At 31.8% G+C, this 17,638-nt stretch overlaps 1 protein-coding gene across 2 annotated transcripts in view; it reads left to right on the top strand.

The window, feature by feature from the left end:
* LOC145674656 (chitin synthase chs-2-like) overlaps positions 1-16,731 on the top strand; it is a 101,791-nt gene extending 85,060 nt beyond the window's left edge. For both annotated transcript variants that reach the window (XM_081744882.1, XM_081744889.1), the window contains 6 exons: positions 1,734-1,858; positions 3,602-3,765; positions 6,733-6,909; positions 10,953-11,120; positions 12,258-12,504; positions 14,585-16,731. In XM_081744882.1, the coding sequence (XP_081601008.1) occupies positions 1,734-1,858; positions 3,602-3,765; positions 6,733-6,909; positions 10,953-11,120; positions 12,258-12,504; positions 14,585-15,006 (1,303 nt within the window). In that variant the 3' untranslated portion in view covers positions 15,007-16,731. The remainder of the gene's footprint in view (positions 1-1,733; positions 1,859-3,601; positions 3,766-6,732; positions 6,910-10,952; positions 11,121-12,257; positions 12,505-14,584) is intronic.
* The last annotated feature ends 907 nt before the right edge of the window (positions 16,732-17,638 follow it).

Genomic DNA, 17,638 nt, shown 5'->3' with positions numbered 1-17,638 from the left:
TTCTCCTCTCTTAAAATTAAAATCAATAAAATTTTAGAAAAAATGAGAAAGGGCTTTGAAGAATATGGGATGAAAATAAATGTTAGAAAGACAAAAGCCATGGTGATTGGAACGTAGTGATTGGTGATTGGAAGGGTCTGTGTCAAATATAAAAGTAGGAGGGGAGAAAATAGAACAAGTGAATAGTTTTCGATACCTGGGTAGTATTCTTAGTAATGACATGAAATGTGAATGTGAAATAAAAGCGAGGTTAGGAACGGCGAAAGAAGCCTTTAGAAGGAAGAAAAGTCTGTTTTGTGGGACCTTGAATAAAGAGTTGCGAAAAAGATTCATAAAATGCTTCGTGTGGAGTGTTTTACTATATGAGGCGGAAACGTGGACATTACGTAAAGGTGACGAAAATCGACTGGAAGCCTTCGAAATGTGGATGTGGAGAAGAATGAAAAGAATTAGTTGGGTCGAGCGGAAAACGAATGAGAGAGTGATAGAAAGGGTGGGTGAGAAAAGAACACTTTTAGACATTATTAGGAAGAGGAAGAGAAACTGGTTGGGACATTGCCTAAGAAGAGATTTATCATGAGGGACGTCCTAGAGGGTATGGTGGCGGGAAAGAGAGAGATGGGGCGAAGGAGACTACAATTAATGGATGATATTAAAACAGAAAGATCGTACGCGAAGACGAAAAGGTTAGCGGAGGACCGTGGAGCATGGAAGCTTCTCAGCTGCGGCAAGTGACCTGCCAATAAAGGCAGAATACCTATGATGATGATCAAATCTTACGCAGACATTGGTTTAGCTACCAGTTCTTTCGTATTATTAATTCTTTTCTATAGTTATACGACGAATTGTAAGGGCTTGAAAGCTAAGTGTTTAAAAGAAAGAGCATACGAGAAAATAAATTTCTATGATCAATTTTCTACGCAAGGTTAGGAGGTTGTACTGGAATAAGAATTTATGCATATTCAATAATCACCACTTAAATCAACCATTTTCACGCTATTCTTGGCTACATCAACAATACCAAAGTTTATATGTATATACAGAGAGAGAGAGATAGGTCTAGTAAAAAAACAATACTCATTATTCTTTGAGCTAAATTTATTTTTAAGGTTTTAAGTAGGGTAGTTTATATACAGAACACCTTCAGTTTGAATAATACTGGACACTTTTTCATTACATTTACATGATATAATAAAAAGGTATTTAGTCCTTAGTCTTTCTGTGAGAACAATTCTCTTAGGCATTTTGAAGGTACATGTAATAATATAAGTAATTTCGATACGTAGCAGATCAGTGTCATTCCTACTTAGTTCTTATGATGTCCGCTAGTGGCACTAATCTCGAAACATAGAGAATTGTACATTAGTATGATATTTTTAAGACGATAGCTATCGATATGTTGGGAATTGCATGTTTGAAGTTTAAGAATGAGAAAATTAAATACAAATTCACAATTACAATTATGGGACGATTCTGTGTCTCGAAGAATTTTGTTGGTACACCGAGACATAACCTCGTAATAAGAAACAATTCCGGTAAATATGTGCTGTAACATATAGAAACCCTAATCATCAGTGACTGAAATATTCTGACACATGTGTGCCACTATCATTAAAAAAATGCATTATATGCGAGCGGTACTTTTTCACCAGTATCAGAGTTCGAAATATTAGTTAAGTATGTTTGTGAATGAATATACATATTAAATGTGCTGTTTTCCATGTAATTTTCAGTTATCTGTCTAAACGCCGAAGGACTTCAGTCAGTACAAGTATAATGTCTACCATTACTGAACAACCATCTGAAGAGGTCCCTTTACTACTAGTGGATCCAGTTACCAGTCCTCCAGAAATAGAAGGCAAATATAATTTACGTAATTTATGTACTGCTTGAACTCACTTTCTGAAAAAATGTCAATTAAAATCAATTAGGTATTCAACTAACATTGTATAATGTGTTAAATGAATGACAAATGAAAACTGTTAAATCCACTTAGTTTTTAAGTAGTAACTTTGTAGTCTAAAAGAAGGTGGATGATTTTAGGATGCAGAAGTTCTCTTTATATCTTTTCTGTTTTCATTGATTACGAATAATTCAAACAAAATGATTAAAAAAAAAAACAGTGCCACTTTACTTTCAAATCGTGCACTTAAAATAGAAATAACGTTTATATTTTCTTAATAGGAAAGAAATATTAAATTATAGTTAATTTTTAAATGAAACATTAGTTTACATATAAACAGAGATTGAAAAGTAACTTCCTCTAAAAAAATGCTTTTATTTTTTGTTAATAAATGTTATTGTGTGTAACGAACAGCTTCTCCTCTTGTTACAAGAATTCTTTAATTTATTCTGTTATTGTATTAGTTTGAAGCTTGTGTTATATTTTTGAATTTTCAATGCTTTGTTTGTTCTGTTGAATGATAAGTGATGCTATAAGTATGATACCAACTGGGTTCCAGGTCTGCATTATTTTGATACCAATTTTCGACCTGACCAAAAAATAAGAAATGAAATGAATGAAGACATATATATATATATATAATGTAGTAAACAAATTTAGTAACGAAGTAGATGAAAAGTAAAGTAAAAAGTTTCTAATGATAAAAATCGAAGAAATTAAGTTTGTTAACGCAAAGAATTATTTGCTTACATATCGTTAAACAGTTAAATACACTTGAAACATAAAGAAGGGGTATAAAACGGTAAATTTTAGTATGATTACAGATAACATTGTAACCTTAGAAACTGATATTAATTTAGAAAATGGCAGTGACATCTAAAGTTATGCGATATTAGAAAGCTTCGGACCCAACAGAGTTCTCATGTTCTTCTCTTGAATTGCGATGTCTTAAACATGAATTATTAGATTTCAAGATGCTGCATCAAAATTCTAGTTACTTTACGTAACAAAATATAATATGCGAAAAAGATATTTACCACACTAAACCACAACAGGGTGTCTACTAAGTTTCTAAAATGAAATTTCGTTTTCTTTTCTTTATCAAACCATAAAATTTGATAACATTCTCAAAAGCAAATTTGGGAGCGAATTAGGCCAAATTTTCATGCATGCTATGGAATCATGCTTTGCTTGCGATTTGGTAGCGTTTAAATCTGACCATAGACATTTTTGGTGGTGAATTTTGATGTTCTATAGAACAAAATTTTCCAGTCTGTACTTATATTTGTACAGATTTAAAACATCGTGACAAAAATACAAATTTAGTGACTTTTTCTTGATTTTCATGACCGTTTTCTGATTTCGTGACTTTTTCGTTACTTTTGTGACTTTCGTGACAGATAAACACCCTGCACAAGCACTGGATGAACTAGAGGATCTCATTCCACATTATTTGATTAATATACCATCGGAGTTCCTGTGGAAACCAGCCAAAGCTGTTTCCAGACAATTACAGTAACTGTGAACAACGCTGGTTTAATTTTTACACTCCATACTCTTTTCACTATTCTGTTGAACCCACAAAAGTCAAAATTTGTAATGTTATTAACATTTTTTTTTATTAGGGAGCTATCTCTCAACTATTCTGTACATATGTTAATTATTTGATTATTTTACTTTACTTCATCTTCAATATAGAAGAGCCGAAAGAGGAGAGAGACGATTTGAAGAACCCTTGGTGGATAGAAGACAAAGCTTTGAAGAGAGGAACAACTGATTATTTGCCAAGCAAAGAGATAGATTTCTGGAAAGATCTCATCGATACGTATCTGCAACCAATCAAAAAGGATCCTAAGAAAGAGGTTTATGATTTTAATGTTTTAATATTTTACTTTTGCTGATCTCATTTGTGGAAAATATCAAATGTAAATCTTCGTAGTTGTGAGCAAATCCTAGTTATGCTACTTTTTACACAAGATCTTTAGTTTTTACACAAGATTTGTATTTTAAAATAAAAAAGTTAATAATAATAATTGTAATGATGATAAAATACATAAAATGGAGACATTAAAAAGAAAAGATTTTTTATAATCACTAGGTAATTACTGTTCTTTTATTTTGATTTTAAATTTTTCTTTGTATTTCATCTGCTGAGTCTATTCATAGACAAAATAGTAGGTAAATATTCAGGAATTTATTGACAAATGAAAAAAGTCAAAAGTACTTTAAAAACAGGTTCTAAACTTGATTTTTTTTCTTATGAATCTGAAGAAACGCTTCTGTAGCTTAACAACATATTACAAATATCTATCTATATGGTTTTCACATTAGAAACACGTCTATATAAAAGTAATCTCATTCTTTAGAGTAACGTTAGTACAAAAATAGTTTTGCCAAATGGGGAAGAATATTTTTGAATGTTTGAAATGAAAATTATAAGTATTATTTTGAACGTTTAGAATTACATTGCACCTAGTCCTGAAAATTCAGTAGTTGAGCTAGGTTGATCGGAAAGATTAAAGTTTTCAGAAAAAAGAAAAACGTATTTGGACTGGTGAATATGTCATATTTTTCAGGAAGGCTAAAAATATGTCTGATTGACTGATTTTACTTCATTTTACGGTATGTTAATTTAAAAGAAAATAAAGTTCTTAATAAATTACAAATCACGGTTTACAAGTGATCAAAAACATTCAATTTTTCTTCGCCAATTGAGTTTTGTTTTCGTGTTGAACCTTCAATGAAAACTTCCATCAAAAAATTAGCTACACCTTGAAATACACCACTTGTTTCGGTACAAATATTCAGTTTAATTGTAAAGCAGATCCTTCAACTAGTTCTTGTACCAAATGGGGAAGAATATTTGTGAATGTTTGAAATGAAAATTATAAGTATTATTTTGAACTTCTAGAATTACATCCCGAGAATTATACACTAGAATTGTTAGAGTAGAAGTTGCTTCCTTCATGCCTTGAGAAATTTCTCCTTTCTGACCAGTTTACGATGTAGAATTTCAAGCCTCATTCGATAAGGCTTCTAGCCCATCGCAGAATATTTTTTGAAGTAGAATTCGCTTATTTGGATCAATTGCTTGTTTCTACTTTACTTGTAGAACTTGAAAAGTTTTTTGGTCATGATCTTCGTTAGTTTGTTTATTTCTCATCTTAATTTTATAATATTCAATTTTAAACAAATCTGTTACAACTAATCAGACATAATAACTTTTGAAACCCATGATCACTGACGTCAACTTACTGTCAATTTATGCTGACATTATCTGATGCACATAATTAAAAGTTCCCGGTAATATTGTTTCCATATAGAAGAAGCAAAGGTTTAAATAAACATAATTTATAAGTTGTAAATCATCCCTTGTATTGTCTGAAACTTGTCCTTTATAAGATTGTAGAAATATGGCGAAATTTACACCATTTTAAAATTTGTTGAATGTCATCGTCACTGCTGGGTGAAGATCTTTACAACTCTTCTCCGCAAGCATCTATCTTGAGCAAATCTTTTACACATTACTACGCAGTTCTTCTTATTTTCGTCAAGCACTTTGTATGAGGATGGGTTTTATTTCTCATTATCCTATCCTTTTCATTTCTTTTCTTTTTATTATTATTTTTTTTTATAGATCGTTATTTCTTCTTACAATATGCCCAACTCACTGCTAGGCCAGTGCCTTTACTTTCACTATAAAATCTACCACTCATGTCAGTTTCCTTATCCATGTAATTAATTTTCTAGTTTTGACTGCTATCCCTACCACACATATTTCCATGCTTTATTTTTAGTAGTTTGCAGACGATGTATGTCTTAAGTTGTTAGTGTCCACATTTGACCATACATGAAAACAATGCATTCATTGAAAAATATCCGCTCCAGACACAACGTTCGTCCCGAATACATTCCAGCTTAGCTGAAATATATCCCTTAACAACTTCTTTATCAGACATCATATGGAGATCCTCCGTCCAAGATGGTTGTAATTTTTTTCACTTTCTAATTCGTTATTTTTAACTTCTTATCTTGACTTTCTCGCAAAGTTGAGCATCACTTTCATCTTTTCTATATTCATTTACAATCCTACTTCCGCTCTCTTTAGGTTAAGATCTATCGTTCCTTGCAGTTCTGTGATGTAGATTGTAACGGGAGGAACGTTGTTAACAATACGAAGATGAGGCAAATGACTGCTCGTGTATATTTATCAGTATGCTCCATCCGAAATACATATACAAGGATATTTATAAGTAAGTTAATAGGAGAAATAATATGTCATATTACTTTCATGATTCTTATCACCTTTGTATTTGAATAACTGCAGTAGTTTACTCATTTATATTTTTAATTGCTTCGATGTAGGCCTCATCAACACTGCTAGAAAAAGCATTGATAACCGCTGAACTCTTTATCGAATAGGGTGCATTTATAGTGATTGATCGCATCACACACACCGATAATTAATACTCGTTTAACCTTTCTATCAGTTTTCTCATTGCATGAATATGATAAATTGTGATATGTCCCACTTCTAAATTGAGTATATTCTCTTGGTTCGACGAATCTAGCTGTTTTTCTAATCAGTATTGTTTCTGTATTACATTACAGACTATAAACAACTCTTTTGTAATACTTGATAAATTGAAGGAAGAGGACTAACAGGTATCCTCCTCTAAGTCACCGAACATATTTTTTTATGAAAATTGGAGTATATGTATTTGAATGAAACAAATAAGTTATTGCAACAAATCAAAAATCCTAGAGTAACAGACTATGTTAACAACACATGAATATTGTGTTCAATATAAATATTTTTTTTCGAACAGAAAAAAGTTGCAGACGATCTCAAAACTCTACGAGATATTTCTGTTTTTGGCTTCTTCATGGTGAACGCTTTGTTTGTGCTGGTCGTCTTCTTATTGCAATTAAACAAAGATCTAATCTATATCCCATGGCCACTAGGAATCAAAGTCAACATTACGTACAGCGAACCGGATTCACAAGTAAGTATTGGATTTGGCGTTTTAGTTTTTATTAAGTTACGGACACATCTTTTAGTCCTTATCAAGCTTGTCTTATAGAAGATATTACATACAAGTTCTTCGACGCTTTCACTGGCCTTGTTTTGACTTGTAGCAACAAGAATTAATAATTGCTGCTACAAATTTTTAATTTTTAAATATCATAAGTTATTTATATTTCGTACTCTCGATTAAACGTATTGAACTAGGTGAAATATTGCGTAATGACCTTCTGTGTTGAGCTAGGATTAAAAGAAAAAATGAAATGAAATCTTTAGTTTTACGTCCCACAGTTATGCCGGTTAGGCTAAAGGAGACGGTGATGATGAGAAATAAATAAAATGGTGGAATGAAGAAAGTAGGAGGAAACGGGAGAACCCCGAGAAAACCCACGAGCACGGTGTTTGTTCACCACAAAGGTCCATACGGTGTGAGAGGATTAAAAGAAAAACAAATCTGATGTTAGTGCTGATTTCAAGATAAAATATAGGGACTACTGATGATCTTTCTCTCTCTCGCTTTAGATTATAGGATACAATAAAAGTGATTAAACAGAAATAACGTGTCGTTTAAAGTTTAAGATACTGAAAAAGACTTGCTACTGTATTATAATACTTTCAAATCATGAATGCTATAGCTATCACACTCAGTAATTTGATAGTTTGAAGCGAATTTCAATATTGATTAGACGAAATACAATGTTTGTCTTTACCAACAACGATATTTCAATATGTGTTTTGAGGTTCATCTGTACAGTAAAACAAAACACATTTAATCATTTAGAATGAGAATTTTAATTCTTTAAGCTGCATAATAGAATATTATTGAAATAGAAGTTTATGGAACAGCTTTTTGAGTAAATATTGAATTCATCCTCCAAGCAAAGTTGCGTTGCGTAGCCATGCATGCAGGCATTTGCTATTGACGCAGTAAAGTTGTGGGTCAATGCAATTCACTTACAAGCTTTTTTATAACAAGTTAAACAAAATGGAAGACAAGTCTATAACTGCAAATGTAAAATATTATGTTGTTATAAAATTTCTTGTGGATAAAGGCGAGTGAAATTTATAGATGAATTTTAAGTGCATTACATTGGTGAGACTTTTAGCTGTAGGAAAGCACTAGAATGGTGCGAACGGTTTAAAGACAAACATTCATTACTTCATCCCACTGGAGGTGGCTCAAAACTCACTGCAGTCAACCTCTTGAATATTCAGTAGGAAAGAATCTGATTCTTGGAAATATCAGAATATGAATCTTGAATCTTGACGGGTGACAAGTCATCAACTTGAGGAACAGACTCATCTTTCTATAGGAACTGTTAACTTTATAATATCTGAATACCTACAGTTCCGGAAAGTTACTGCGCGTTGGATTTTGTCCGCACACCTCGACCCCTGCTCACCGTGCGATTTACAGATTGCGGAAATTAGCTGAAGGTTACTAACAGTATCCTTTTACACTTCGGATCAAAAACAATTTTCGCTTAAAGAAGTTCCTTAGATACAATCATTACCAATTAAATTTCCAGGGTACTAAGAAATCTTTCTATTCTCTTTATATTCAAGCACTAGTGAAACGCTAGGGTAAATGCATTGGAATGCATTGGAGTAGAAAGAGATTACACTAAGAAATAAAAAGCCTTTTCCTTGCGTCTAAATATTTCTTTTACTCTGAAGAATCAGTATTCCTGATTTTTCTCCGACTTTCCTTGTATCTCTATTGAACTATACTTTTTTTTTTTTATTTTTAGGGGCCGCGGTGGCTCAGTGGTAGAGCGTTCATCTCTGGTGCTAGGGGTCCCGGGTTCGATCCCAGCCCCAGCCAAGTGAACTTTGTGGTGGACAAACACCGTGTGCGTGGGCTTTCTCGGGGTTCTCCCGTTTCCTCCCACTTTCTTTATTCCACCATTTCATTCATTATTCATCATCACCGTCTCCTTTAGTCTAACCGGCATAACCGTGGGACGTAAAACTCAAAGATTTCATTTCATTTCATTTTTTTTTTAGTTTAACGTTCCGCTTTTACATTACTAAAACTAAGAGAAGTAGCGATTATGATAATAAACGAAATGGTGGTATGAAGAAAATGAAAGGAAATGGGAAAACTCTGAGAAAACTTACACACCTGGTGTTTGTCCACCATAAAGTTCACTTGACGAGAGGTAAGGTCGAACCAGGAACTCCACGCACCAGAAATACGTGATCTACCAATGACCCACTGTGGCCCCATCATTCTTTTGTTATATTATTTTAAATATAAAGTACTATCTAACAGGGAAATGTCTCCGTTGTGCCCAAATGATATTGTACAGATCAGAAAGTTCAAGCATCGCCACTAATACAAACGTATTGAACTTTAAATAACTTACCTGAGATGAAAAACATTATATTTGCTTAATAGCTCATAATAATAATACCTAGGTAAAAAGTTCAAAACACTTTTAATAAAACATTAATCTCTCTCATACAATAAGTTTCCTTATTTATTTATTTATATATTTGATACGAAACTGACATTTAATAACCATATAGAGAACATAGTTAACGAATCTTTCAAGATGTTAGGGTTCATAATTAGAATTGGAAAGGAATTTAACAATAGTACTACACTAACAAAAATGTATTATGCCTATGTGCGATCAAAACTGGAATATGCTGCTGTGATTTGGAACCCATCACAACAGCAATACAGACACCAATTGGAAAAGGTCCAATCTAAATTTATCAAATACTTGACGTACAAGACAACTGGAATCTATCCATATTATGAAAATTATCTAACATTAATAGACAACTTCTGTATCCCTACACTTGAACAAAGGCGAAATGTGACAGATTTGATTTTTCTCCATAAAATAGTACAAAACGAATTTAATTGTACAGATCTCATATCAACATTAAATTTTCATGTCCCAACACTTAAAACTCGTGCTAATAACTCTGGTCTGTTTTATTGCAAAAAAGCAAGAACCAACGTATTATTGAAATCACCAATTTGGAGAATGTCTTCTACTTATAACAAAATATGTATCAAACACAAAGAAATTGGCATCTGCAATATGAACTCTATGTTTAAGAAAACTATTGTAAATGTATTATGTAATACACCAACACTATAATTGGGCTTATGCCTGTTGTGTTGATGGCAAATAAATAAATAAATAAATATATATATATAACGAGCTTGATATATTTGTGAAAGGATTTTACGTTACACACAATAAAGCATCGGAAAGAGTTTTGAGATAAATTTGGCTAAGGCCTATCCATTGAAAGTATTATCAAATATTCTTCTGGTGTGACTGAGGTAAAACTCTTTAAGTAAACTTTAGTGGGGATAGGTGGCCGCGAAGTTCGAAAGCGGGGTCTCGCGATTGCTAAGCAAGAATACTAACTGATCACTTGTGTTACTTCCAGTGTTGAAAAACAGAGGAATAATGAGTAATAATTAAAACAAAGAAATGAGGGACATATCTTTCTGAAGTAATCATAAGCATATTAGGTCTCGTGCAGATCATTGTAATTTCAATGAGTCATTATTTGTCGCCGTCCTTAGGGAAATTAGGAAGCATGGCTTTATGTTTTAGCTCAACAGAAGGTAAATATACATACATGCTTGCTCTCTTACTTCACATAGAGATAAGAGAGAAATTTCTTGTATTTATAAATACTATGTTAACCTTAGACAACAGATCATGAGATTGTTGGTTGATGAAACTAGAAGCAAAAATTAAGTAGTGAATATTTAAATATTGGAAAAGTACTTTTAACAAAATTCATAACTGAAAATCTCAATAAATAAATAATGAAAGAATAAGAAATTGATTTATATGTACCGATCTTTCGTATTAAGTGAAATTTACGAACATGTCTCTGTAATTTCAAAATTTTGTTCTATATAACTTAAATCTTTTATTAGAACCCACACTGAAAATTCATTTACTCACACTTAAAAATAGGTATAAATGGAGAGATACTATTGTGTTTCTTTTTCCTAACATATATACCAATGATTCTTCTCAGGTTACTATCAGCAAGCACTATTTGCAGTTAGAGCCAATTGGTCTAATCTTTGTCCTTTTCTTCGCACTGATTTTGGTCATCCAGTTTTTTGGAATGATTGTCCATAGATTTGGAACTCTCTCACATATGTTGGCTTCTACTGTATTAAATTGGTCTTTCACATCAAAGGTAAATATCAATAGCTTCATATATATACAGAGTGTTAATGAAATATATCGACAAACTTTAAGAGATGATTCCTCACATTAGATCTTGCAAAGGTGGGACATATTCCTCAGACGCTGAATCCACATTGGAAAAAATATTGAGACCTATTGCCGGTTTTGCTCTAAGGAGATAATAAATAAAACCGGAAGTTGCATCAGATTTCTATAGGTTCCGGTTTATGTAGAAAGACGGGCAGAAATAGAAGATATTTTAGCGATACTGAGTCTATATAAAAAGTCCATTTCTCGGGATCTATAGTATTACCGTTTAATCTATACCTTGATCAGTGTAGAACACAGACATCGTAATTTCTACTACTTCCGGTTTCAATAGATGAATAGGGTTGCAGATAAAATTATCCTTTTTGATAGTGAAACAATCTTATTATCTCTTCATTTTCGGTCTATGAAGTGGTCGTTGATTTGTTCAATTTCCAGTTTTAGTAGAGGTATAAGCTTGGATATGCAACGTATTCCCTGCACGCTGAATCCATTTCAACAAATTGCTTCTCGCTATCTATTACCGTTTCTGTTCTACACTCATCAACATTGAAACTGGAAATGATTGATTTTACCACTTTTGGTTTGAATAAGTGTCTAAGGTAGAGGTAAAAACAATTTTTGAGACACTGAATTCATATTGTTGTAAAAAAAAAAAAAAAAAAAAAAAAAAAAAAAAAAAAAAAAACTCGCTTTTTCCTGTCAATTTTGCTCTGATATCTGTCTACATACAGACAGATGGATGAGTAAAGCTGTGCAGAAAGTTTTATTGAACAGCTATATTCAACCGTCTGTCTGCCTGTAGATAGATATTAGAGCAAAATTGGCAAGAAACAGCGAGTTTTTTACTTACGCATACTTATTCATACGGAGGAATAGTTCGAAAATCTAAAAATATTATATATAAAAATGTTTTCCTAAACTAATTTACTGTTTTATCAGGATATAATACATAAATTCTTTTTAAAATTTAATTTAATATTATTTTTATTTTATATCTTATTTATTTTTTTATTTTTATTTCATATTTGATTTTATTTTTATTTTTGGATAGGATAACAATATTTTTCAGTGAGTGATTAACATTCGTACTTTTCAGGATGACATTGTTTCGGAAGCAGAAAAGGGTAAATTCTTTATTGAACTGATGAAAGAGCTGCAGAAGCCTCCTAATGAAGCTGCAGAAGATGGTGACGGAGCATCAGGTAAAATGAGTAATAACGTTCGACGACGAACAACAGTACATCGGCTAGAAGTTCATCGTAAGAAGAAACAAGTACATGAAGATCTCGAAACTCTTGCCAGAAAGAGGCTCAACTCTTTGAAACCCCAGGATATAGAAAACGGTAAGTATATTTTTACTTATTTATAAGTTAGTTTACATAACTGTTTGCTGTATAATAAGATGCTTGATGTAATATTTTTCTTAATTGATAGAGGTCCTAATGAAATATAGATATGTGTTATAACTGCAATTTGGGCCAGAAATTTGTCACTTCGTTTTCAATTTTCATCGTGCTTCTTATTATAACACATAGTTATTCGTCCTTAATTGTTTTAAAGCAGGAGCGCTCTGTAAGGCAGCCACAAAGTCACGTACCTTCCTAATTAATGCCATACTGAAAGAAATATTTTTTAATAAAGCGATTATGGATACTTACTCCTGTATAGAAATGAAGTGCAACCGAACAAAAATGCTACTTTAATATAGAGTATGCAACCCTGATTGATGTCTATAAGAGATTTGGCAACCTTGTGTAAGTCACGGTGCTTGGCGTTATCTTCTACTTTCGTGTTCTGGCTTGGCTCTTTCTCGAGTTTGCCTGCCTCGCAAAATAACCCTTTAAACACCTGCCCCAAATACATTGTAATTACACTTTTAATGTGACTGAAGAAACGTGTTTTCTATCTACTCTTTTTGGCGGGCGGGAGAAAAAGTAAATAAGGGGGAATTTCTCACCTCTGTGGTGATGTGTGATCCACACCATAAAGGTAGGAGGAATTTTCTGTTTCTCGCAGAAGAAACACTGACATATAGTGTTTCAAGGGCGAGAAGGACTACGCAGTAGATTTGCATGCTTTGCGATGCTCATATACAAATTATTATGAAAGAAGAAACACAGCACTTTCTTAATGCATTGTACAATTTTAAAATTTAATGACCTGTGATGTGTGGGTACTTTTTCTCAAGCATTTAAGAAACGAATAAATATTCTTGAATTACATTTTAAATTGATTTGCCTCTTAAATATTCCTGTGAAAGCAAGCATCCGAAGCTAGATACAAATATGTGAATCTTACACTTGTAATTGAAGTAAATAATTATAAAATATAAATAAATAGAGAATACTCAATTGTTACGTCATATTTGATAGATCTAAGGCGGTAAACACTAACGAGGGGTTCAGTAAATGCGGTTTCCGTTACACTTGCGGAATTTCACGTATATTTTGGAACTTCCTCGTGAATATATAGTTTGCAAACGCAACCTCAGCATGGAATAAGAAGATTCGACCTTTGGTAATTCAGATTCTACGATAAACAGGCAATATCCTGATGCTGAAAATGAAACGGCAAATGAATTACTCATTTACTTTAGAATCAATCCAATTTGAAAAGACATTTAAATTTGAACGCATGATGAAAATATTTATCGCTACAAGCTATGGAAAGAAAAACTTACCTAATGTCTTAATTCTTGTATAGAGAAGTTTTCTTCCCTTAACTTGTAGCGATAAAATGGTGACTTCCCTCAAGAGCAGCCATTGACTTTCTTAATACTTTTTGAAGTTCTTCAATTATTTTGCACTAACAAAATATCTTTATGTAATCGTATGTCGGAAATGGAAAGGATAAAATTGAAAAGGAACACAGGTATTCAAGCTTTCTATACTGGATAATATTAGACATTTAGATAAATTGTGTTAGATTAGCATTATATAACATGTTTCTTACATTTACTATTTAAGTACTAGGAATCAAACTTTTTAATTACTTACTAACAAACATAAACCGAATAGAAAATAATTTGTATTTTCAAGATAATTATAGAAATATTTGGATGACACTACTTTCTATAATTTCCAGAAATATTTAAAGTTAGTTAAAATAGCAAGATTCTTCAAATAAATTTTTACCAAAAACTTTTTTTAAACATTTAATTTATTTCTGTTAAGTTAAACTAATATTTGAAATTTAAAGTGCTATAATAGTGTAATAATAAATTTCACGTATGTAACGAATCTGCTGTACACTGACAAGGTTATATCATATGCTCCAATACGAATTCCTGCAAACAGGGGGAAATTATTTGAAGAGTTGTGCAAAGTAAATAAACTTGTAGTCCAACCCTGCAAATGATTCTTATATGAATTCTTTATATATATATATTCAAAGAAAAAATAAATTGTTTTATGTCTATTTTAGGTGCTCCTACCTTATCTGGTATAAGACGCCTGTCTCTCCGAAGAGACACAGTTGCAGAATTAGTCCAGAGGAGAGACACTGTTTTGGAGGAACGACGTAAATCCCGAATGTTCCAAAAGAGACAGTCAACATCCACCACTGACTCTGGCTACCGTGATGCCAACAGAAGAAGCTCACAGTTTTCAGGTAGCTCGGGTCCTCTTCGCAGAAGCTCACAGCTTTCTGGGAATGATTCTATGTTGATGTCGTCTCCTAACAGGAAAAGTGTTCAGTTTCCTGGTTCTAACGAAGGAATGACCAACAGAGGATTTGAAATTTATCCGGAAGAAGATGAAACAGCTTCGAATATACATGATTCAGACAGTGTTCACTCTGTGACGCTGAGAAGGTCATCTTACTTGCAAACAGATATAGAAGCTTAAAACTTACTATTCCTTAAAAGTAGAACTTAATCAAAAAATACTCTTTGTATCAATATTTATTTATAATAGCATTATATCACATAATATTCCTAACTACTGGGTAGCTTAGAAACATTATAATACAGTAAATATATTATCTGAAATTAAAGAACAAATCAGCTCCTCAGAGAAGTTATATCGTTAAGAAATAAAATTTTACCGCTTCAAACTAAATGAAGGAAGTTACCTATTGTTCTAATTGTCGTACATAAAATTCAGAACATTAGGTAACTCTTTTCCCAGTAGTTTGAAGCGAAAAACTTCAACTTTTACCGATGTGACTTCTCTCACGAGCCGCTCTGATCACGTATTAATTTTGCAAAAAGTAAATTATGTAAGCAGTTCAAGTTATCATAAGTAATGATAATGAAGGTCTTAAGAAGAAAAATATGAATAACAATTTTAATGAATATATGGAAGTAATCTAAGTCCGAAACATGGTAAATGACCATAAATATGATAATTATTTTTATTACTGAAACAGTATATTGTTTAAAATCTGCAATACAATAAATGTAATTATCAAATGTAATACTATCATTACTAGTTGTGTATATTAATAATTACCTCAATCATTTGACAGAAATACAACAAAGAATCACAAATTTTAGAGTAAATTATTGAATTGAGTAATAAAATTTCTGTGTAAGAGTTTAAACAATTGGAATTTACCTTCACTTTAAGAAACGACAGCAATAATACTTGATAATAATTACACCAGATAAACGAAGCAATTAATACGTTTAATGATATCAAATGAATATAAATGATCAATTTATAATCAAGACTGCATATTAATTTCATGTATCTCCTTTATTCCTTATACTGTTTTTTGATTTTTTATATTGTCTTCATATTTGCATAAATTACATGAATAAATAAAATCTAGCTTATTTCATAATTTTATAACTATCTTATAACAATTGTCTTGTAGACAATCAGAATCAACAATTTGAATCACCTAAGAGATTTGTGTTCAAAGTTGTATTGCTTATTGATAGTGTAAATTTGAAAGTTACGGTGAATATTTATCCCCATGTTTGTGCAGGAAAACAATATGACAGGTAACCAATATAACTTACTTGTTATTACATAGTAAATGTAAGATACTTTTAAGTTTTACGTATGTTATTTATTAATAATGAATAATGATTATTAATAAAATATTATTTATATCCTGTTAATGAATTTGTAAATCTTCTATTCATATACAGTATAAAAAATATCTTTAATTTAACTTTTGTAATTATAATAACTCAATTGTAGTTATAGTTTAAGGGATGGAACGGTACATTACCACAGAAGTAAAAAGATCGCCAAACCGACTCAAGCTTGTTATACTATTTCACAGATACAAATTTATATTATTCCCTAACCCATGGGTGGAGAACCTACGATCTTCAGAGTCATAAAGTGTGGCCTTTTGGATCTGCTGTGGAAAATGATTTAATATGAGAAATATGAGGAATATTCAATATGAATATATATTTGAGAAAGTTAAAGTTATATATAAATTTTCTTACCTTATTTTTTAATATGTTATAGTATTATACATTTTCATGTAAATTATTATTTATATAATTATCCAACTGATAAATATAAAATAACTACACAAATTAGGTCTATTCTCAACTACGATATGCGGCCTTCTTGTAAAATGGGCATTGTCAATGTAAGCTTTAAAACAAAAAAAGATTCCCCATTCCTGCCCTAATTTTTGGTCCGGCACCTTCAAATGTCTTTTTTCTAGAGCTAAAACTCTACGCAAACTGCAAGTATACTGGCATGTTTCGCTCAATTTTATACATCTTGATATAATAATTTGCAATATGTTATGTGATGTAAAATATGTTTTAGAGATTCGTATTATGAAACTTTCTTCTTTTACTCGCTTTTATTTTTTTTATTTTTTATTTTTTTTTTTATTTATTTATTTATTTTTTACATGCCATTTCTGAACACTATTTTCGAATACTGTCAACATGTGTCCATGCCCGTAAGTTGGCATCCAACGTTTATATCTCGCCAGAGTAATAATTGAAGATGCAAGCAAAACTATAATCAATTTACTTCTGTATACTTACTTTACTTGAATTGAATCTCAGTAATCTCCTATATGGAATTAAATAATACTACGGTCTTCTTGAGAAAACTTACTATTCTCAAACATAACACGGTTTTGAATTTGAGCTTTCGTATCTTGTGTTTTTATGCAACATCAAAGTTATGAAGAATGGGAGGGGATCTTTTATTAAAGTGGAGTCCAAACCATGTTCAGGGCTTAAATCTGATACAGTTGGCGGGTGTACAGACTACCCTGCAAGTTCAACTTTCACTGTATAGGCCGCTCTCCCTCACTTTTCCTTGCCTCGAAGGAAGCTAAATAATAGAACTACGCCACTGACCCCGACATTCTCACATGAAAGGAGGTTGTTTTGTAACACATGCTTCCAAGAAAGTCTTCAAAGGGAAGAACAGCATATTGTAAAACTTTGTGGTAGGTAGAGATAGGTAATAAAAACAAAGTCCGGAATCGACTTCCACTGCCGGTTTATGTATTCACTATATAACAGTATTTACAAAAAATACTACA

The sequence above is a fragment of the Thermobia domestica genome, chromosome 2 (assembly GCF_964235325.1).
Source record: "Thermobia domestica chromosome 2, izTheDome1.hap1.1, whole genome shotgun sequence".
Lineage (NCBI taxonomy): Eukaryota > Metazoa > Arthropoda > Insecta > Zygentoma > Lepismatidae > Thermobia > Thermobia domestica.
This window is presented reverse-complemented; position numbering and strand designations above follow the sequence as displayed.